The sequence below is a fragment of the Mustela nigripes genome, chromosome 1 (genome assembly GCF_022355385.1).
Source record: "Mustela nigripes isolate SB6536 chromosome 1, MUSNIG.SB6536, whole genome shotgun sequence".
NCBI classification, from domain to species: domain Eukaryota; kingdom Metazoa; phylum Chordata; class Mammalia; order Carnivora; family Mustelidae; genus Mustela; species Mustela nigripes.
Genome location: NC_081557.1, coordinates 203,144,016 through 203,150,015, shown reverse-complemented (window position 1 = coordinate 203,150,015; position 6,000 = coordinate 203,144,016). Strand labels below are relative to the sequence as shown.

The following is a 6,000-nucleotide window of genomic DNA, read 5'->3' as shown; positions in this document are numbered from 1 at the left end:
CGAGTCTCGAGGAGGAGCCTGCTGTCGCCGGGCTGGAGTGCAGGCTGGCAGGAGTTCCCTGCTGGGGGGGACCACTTCCACTGAACCCCAGGACCCGCCCACCCCATCTCTCCCTGCCTGCTTTCCCTGCATCACCTCCTCCGTCCCTGTACGACCATGGCGAACAGAACCTCATCTTAGGAAAGGGGAGCTTGGGCTAAAAGGTCCGCTCTGGGTGGAAGGTCTTCTGGAGCAGGTGTCTGAGCTCAGCTGGGAGGGTCAACCCGCGATCTGGGGGCACCGCTCTAGGCCCGGCCCCAGGGAGGGCCCCTCGGGGCTACGCGCGCCGGCCGGGGACGAGACCGACAATTAGCACCCGCTCCGCCATCCAAACCGGCGAACCGCGTCGCTCCATACGGCCCTCCCCCGAGCGCCCGCAGCCGCAAGCACCGCCACCCTCCGCCTGCACCGACCCGGAAAGGCCCAGCGCTCATGCGCGGCTGGTGCGACGGGCCCCAGAATTCCGCGCGGTCTCAGGGTCTGGCCGTCGCGGGGCACGCCGGGACCCGCAGTCCGCGGCGGCGCGAGCCCGCCCTGCACCTGGCGGGCGGCGGGCACCCGAGGGGCCCAATGGGAGCGGCAGCCCGGCCGCCCCGCCCCGCGCCGCCGGACGCTGTGCCGGGACATGGCTGCCGCCGGTGCCGGGTCCTTGAGCTGAGCGCCCGCCGCCGGGAGCCAACCGTCGCCTTCAACCGTCCGCGCGGGCGGGCCGAGGCGCCGGCGGGCGGGCGAGCAGCCGCAGCCGCCGCGCAGGAGGAGGAGGCAGCAGCAGGAGGCCCCAGCGGCCGCTGCGGCTGGGCACATGGCGTCCATCTTATTGAGGAGCTGCTGCGGCCGGGCGCCCTCTCGCCTCCCGCCGCCCCGCACCGCCGCCCCGAGGGGTAAGAAGCCGGCGCTCTGCCGACAGCGCGGGGCCTGGAGCCGGGGCCGGCGGGGTCGGGTGGGCCGGGCGGGGCCGAGGCCTGGGGCCGGGGCCGGCGGCCGGCGGCGTCTGGAGGACGGGAGAAGAGGGCCGGGAGTCCGGGCGGACGGTCTCGGGCCTCGAGCCTCGGGCCTCAGCTGCCTCGCGGAAGCACAGCGCCGGCTGGCGCTCTGGTGGGTCGCTGGGTAGGGGCGCTCGGACCTTGGGCTGGGGCTGGGGTCACACGGGGCTGGGACCTTGCGCCGCCTCGCCCCTCTGCCCCGCCCTGGCCAGCCCGGTGTCGGGGTGTGGGAGCCGCGCGCGGGGCGGCGGCCTGTGACTCACTCTCGCGCCGTGACCTTAGCCGCCCGGCTGCTGGCGGCGGCGTCCTGAGCGGGGTTCGGAAAGTTTTTTGAAGGGAGCGCGCTAACGGCCAGTCCTAGGACAATCTAGGCGCTCTTGTCGTAGTTAAGTTTGGTGGAACGCGGTGTTCACTCTCCGGGGAAGTCGTGCCCTTGGGACACGTTTAGGACTCCTTGAGATGAGATGGCCAGGATCTGCGGGCTTGTAGGACATCCGCAGCGCCGGTATTCTAGTACTGTTTACGTGTTTGTAGAAGGGACCCCTGGCCTTGCTCGGGATGGCCCCAGGCAGGTCCCCTGGTATCCCCAGCCTCTGTGATCCTGCTGTCCACATAGAGATCACACCTAACTCGGGGCTCTTAGGGGTCCGTCCATATGTCAGTAGCCCAGACTCCCTTTTTGATTCTTTTTACATTAACCTGAGTTTGTTCCTTATTTGTTAAGATTAGGACTTCCCTTACAAGTATTAGAGGCTCAAGTGAAATATATTTGAAAGTACTTTAGGATTCACAAAAGCACACCCAAGAAACATAATTCTTGTAATTTTTAACAGTAATGACTGTTGGCTGCTTAGAACTTTGGAGCAATGAAAAAGGCACTGAGCAGCGGGAGTTGACGGTGTGAATGGTCTGGGTGTCCAGGTCCATCAGCTGTTCGAGTTCTCCTTGTAACTCTTCCCTGTTAAGCATGGTAATAAAAATACTCTGGCCACTTCGGGTTTCTGTAGCACGTTCACAGTTTAAAAGTGAGCAGAATTTGTTTTTGTGGTTGTGTCATTCTGGGAATACAGATGTTTCTTGTAGTTAGCACTGTTCTTTATTATACAGGAAGGGGCTGAGAGTGGCTTGGACATTAGGTTTGCTGTAGGACCAACAGGGAATCCAGAGCCTGGGAGACCCACGGCTGGACTCCAAATCCAGTCTTGAACCTTCCAGAACATTCCTGGCTGGGCGCAGTAGCCATTTTCTGCAGCAAGTTTCCCCAGTAGTAACTTTTTCTATCAGTGTGGCTCATTGTCACAATTAGTGAACCAACATTGGTACATTGCTATTAACTGAGCTCCATACTGTATTCAGATTTCTTTTATTCTGTCTCACACTTTTAAAAATTTTATTTATTTTATTTTAAAGATTTTATTTATTTATTTGAGGGAGAGACAGAGAGAGCATGAGTGAGGAAAAGGTCAGAGGGAGAAGCAGACTCCCCGAGGAGCTGGGAGCCAGATGCGGGACTCGATCCCTGGACTCCGGGATCCTGACCTGAGCTGAAGGCAGTTCTTAACTAGCTGAGCCACTCAGGTGCCCTCTATCCCACACTTTATTCTGATTTTTTTACTTTGTTATTTACATACTTTCTATTCACCTTTGTTTTTTATTAGTACCTTTCCTTTATTGTGCACATATTTTGTTTCTGATTTCTTGCTGCACCCCAGGACCTTACCCAGGACACCACATTACAGGTTGTAGTTATTTCTCTTTAGTCTTGGCTGTGACACGTTTCTCAGGGTTTTCTTGACAGTTTTGAAGACTGTTCAGCTCTGTTGTAGAATCCCAACCTTCAGGGAGGGGAGAGGGTCTGGGAATTGACATTGATTTCCAGTGGCCTAGGGTGTGATCAGTCATGTCTAGGTAATGAAGAAAAGAATTCTTGACTAAGGGGGCTTGGGGAGCATTGGACTTAGTGGCATCTGTAGATGCCAAGCCCACAGGGACACAGACTCCTGCACTCAGAAGTCTTCTACACCATGCACTATGTGCCTCCCCATCTGGCTGGTCCTCATGTCCTTTATAATAAACTGTAATAGTAGAGAGTTTTCCTGAGTTCTGTGTTGTTGCAGAGAATTAATAAAACTCAGAGTGGTGATGGGAACCCTCCTATTTGTAATTGGCAGAGGTATGGGTGACCTGAGGACCCTATTTGCAACTGGTGTCTGAAGCTGAGCAGTGTTGTGGGACTGAAGCCTTAATAACCGTGGGGGTGCACTAACTCCAGGTAGGGTCAGACAGAACCGACTAGTAGGCTCTCCAGCTAGGGCCAGAGAGTTGGAGAATTGGTTATGGGGACAGGGATTAAAGGGACTTATAGAAGGAGGAAATGGCCCATCTATAGCCGGTATCCCCGAGTCCTCCCCCTGGATCCCTCAGGAGCAGGCTCCTTGGAGGGCTGGGGAAACCTTCCGAGTGCAGAGATTGTGAGAAGGGGCCACGTAGGACAGGGGATGTGCAGTTCACATAATATAGTGATGGGAGGGCAGGCCAAGGAGCTCTGGGAGCTGTGACAGCTTGTCTCCTTGCTGGGGGGAGGCGGGTATGGGGCTGGGAACCATGGCTGAGCCATGTTCTTGAGGTGTGGGGCTGGCTCAGGTCTGGCACACTTCTGTTTGGTCCTCAGCTGGAGTAAGAAGGGCTTCGTGTTACTAAAAATGTAGTGTTTGAAGTATAAAAGATTATGAATTGTGGTAACCACTTGGGAGCCCAGAGCCCAGCTTAAACAAGACTGTCACCTATACTACAAGGTCCCGAATTTGATGGAAAGTTGCCTGTGATAACACTGGGTTTCTCTTGGGATACGTAAAGTGACAAGTAGAAGTCTTTGTCTCCAGAGGGTCTGCCGGGAGCTGCTTGGGTCTCCCCTGCCTGGCCTGCTCGAAGGGTGTTTTGGGCTGGTACCTGTCCCCTGTTGTGCCCATCTTCTCTCCCTTCTCACTCTGGTTCCCAGACTAAACCCTCAACACGCCGCACCTGTGTACTCCTGCTGCCTCAGGGTCTTAGGGTGCCAGCCTGCCTTTCCAGCCTTGTGGCCTGGCACCCTGTCAGCATGGTGCCTCTGGCCCCATGGCCCCCATATTTGTCACGTTCCCTCCGCAGGTGGTCTCCACAGCACAGGGCTTGATCCCAGGTAAGCCCAGGCATTGGTCTTGAGAACGAACTCTGAATTTTATGCTTACGGAAACCACACTGAGTTAGAAAAAGTGTCAAAAATATACCAAAATCATTAAAGTATGCTGTACACTCACCAGTACTGTTTATCCAAAAAACAGCTTGCTCTTAGCGTCTGTTTTACCAGTAATTCTCATACCCCTCGCCCCCTCCTGTGGGCAGAGAAGGTGTTGGGCTGTATGCATGGGGTCCTTGTTGCTCTGTGGGGTGTCTGTGCATTGAGGGTCCCATGCAGCCTGGCATCAGCTGGAGTGAGTCGGGAGTGGTCCTGCCTGGGGAGACCCCCCAGGCCTGGGCTCTGTGGACCCTGTGTGAAACCCAGTATCCCTGGTGGGGGTGTTTGAAGCCCAGGGCTGTTTAAGATTCCCCTTCTTTCTAGGGCTATCCCAAGACCCTGTGTTCCTAACTGAACAGACCCTTCAGTTAGCAGCACTCTGAAAACTTCCAACACTCAGAACAGAATTCCAGAGACTTACTCTGCAAGAGACTGTAAAAGGTGAAATCAGTCTGCAGCCCCTGGTTTGAGATTTACATTCTTGTTTTCTCCTTGTCTTTATCGTAGGTACTCTGAGAGATCGTGCCTGCCTCAGCTGTGCCAACACCGTGGGGCTGATAAATCACCTGTAAGTCAACAACGTCACTGTGCATCCCTTTAAAGTGGGAGCTTGAAAATGCTTGAGTGCTGTGTGACTCCTGATTTTGGGGGGATGGTATAGTCTACCCTCCTGTTCTTTAACCTCATATGTTATTGGAACTTGGGAAAATAAACATTCATGATCCTAGTACCTGTTGTAAATATTATTACATTTTGGTGAATTTTATTCTGGTCTTTTCTTCATGTGTCTGTTTTTGAAAAGTGTGTACTTACTGTGCACCATGTGCTTTTCCACATTCCCACGGCTGTTTGTCTGTGGGTTTTCATGTACTTGTGCAAGGAGACATAGGCTGCACCAAGACCCTCCCTCGAACCCCGTTTGGTCCTTTGTAGAGCATTGTGTTGAGTGACTGTTGGCTGCAGGGCTTGCCCCCACCTCCTGGGGGATGTGTGGGATGTGGTGGACTTAGCCCTTCCCTGTGGTGGTACTTTGTGAGGCTGGAGGACTTCCTTGGGGGAGTGGCATCCATACTTCCCTGTCCACTGTCATACGTGGACTCAAACGTCCCTCAGGGTTCCTGTGCTCTCCCACCCACCATTCCCTCTGCCCGGCATCCCCGAGCATAGTTTCCTTCTGATCAGCTTCCCCACCTATGTAGTTGGATTCCCAGACCTGTCTCTTGACTCCCAGGCCCTTGTCCACTTGCCCCAGATACCCAGAGTAGAGCCTGTCTCTCCCTTCCAACAGCCCAGATTCTTCCAATCTGGGAGTACAGACATCTTTCCCAACTGCTGTCCAGCTGACCCTTTACAACCACAGAGCTATAGGGTCTTCTGAGTTTTCTTATAATTTGAGCTTGTTCATTTATCACTTCATCTTGTCTATAACACTTTTCTGGAGAATGCTTCCTGGAACAGATTTAATTCCCTAAAATAAAAACTATGTAAGTCATACCCAAAAACTTGGTTGATGGTGAAGCAAAATTGTGTTTAAACACAGGGGGCTTGAGAGGCTTTTCTTGCATGTGTGAGAGTCTTTGTGGAATGGGGTTGGCACACGTGCAGTGTATGGTGGGGACACGGAAGAGTCTGACTCAGAGCCCCTCCCAGCAGCAATCTTTGCTGGCCCCTGCATGTGGCAAGAGTACTCCCCACCTGGCTCTT

At 54.5% G+C, this 6,000-nt stretch overlaps 1 protein-coding gene across 2 annotated transcripts in view; it reads left to right on the top strand.

Moving 5' to 3' along the window:
- The first annotated feature begins 599 nt into the window (after positions 1-599).
- The window catches only part of LETM1 (leucine zipper and EF-hand containing transmembrane protein 1), a 39,773-nt gene continuing 34,372 nt past the window's right edge, over positions 600-6,000 (top strand). For both annotated transcript variants that reach the window (XM_059379438.1, XM_059379432.1), the window contains exons 1-2: positions 600-920; positions 4,804-4,864. In XM_059379438.1, coding sequence (XP_059235421.1) covers positions 842-920; positions 4,804-4,864 — 140 coding nt within the window. In that variant the 5' untranslated portion in view covers positions 600-841. The remainder of the gene's footprint in view (positions 921-4,803; positions 4,865-6,000) is intronic.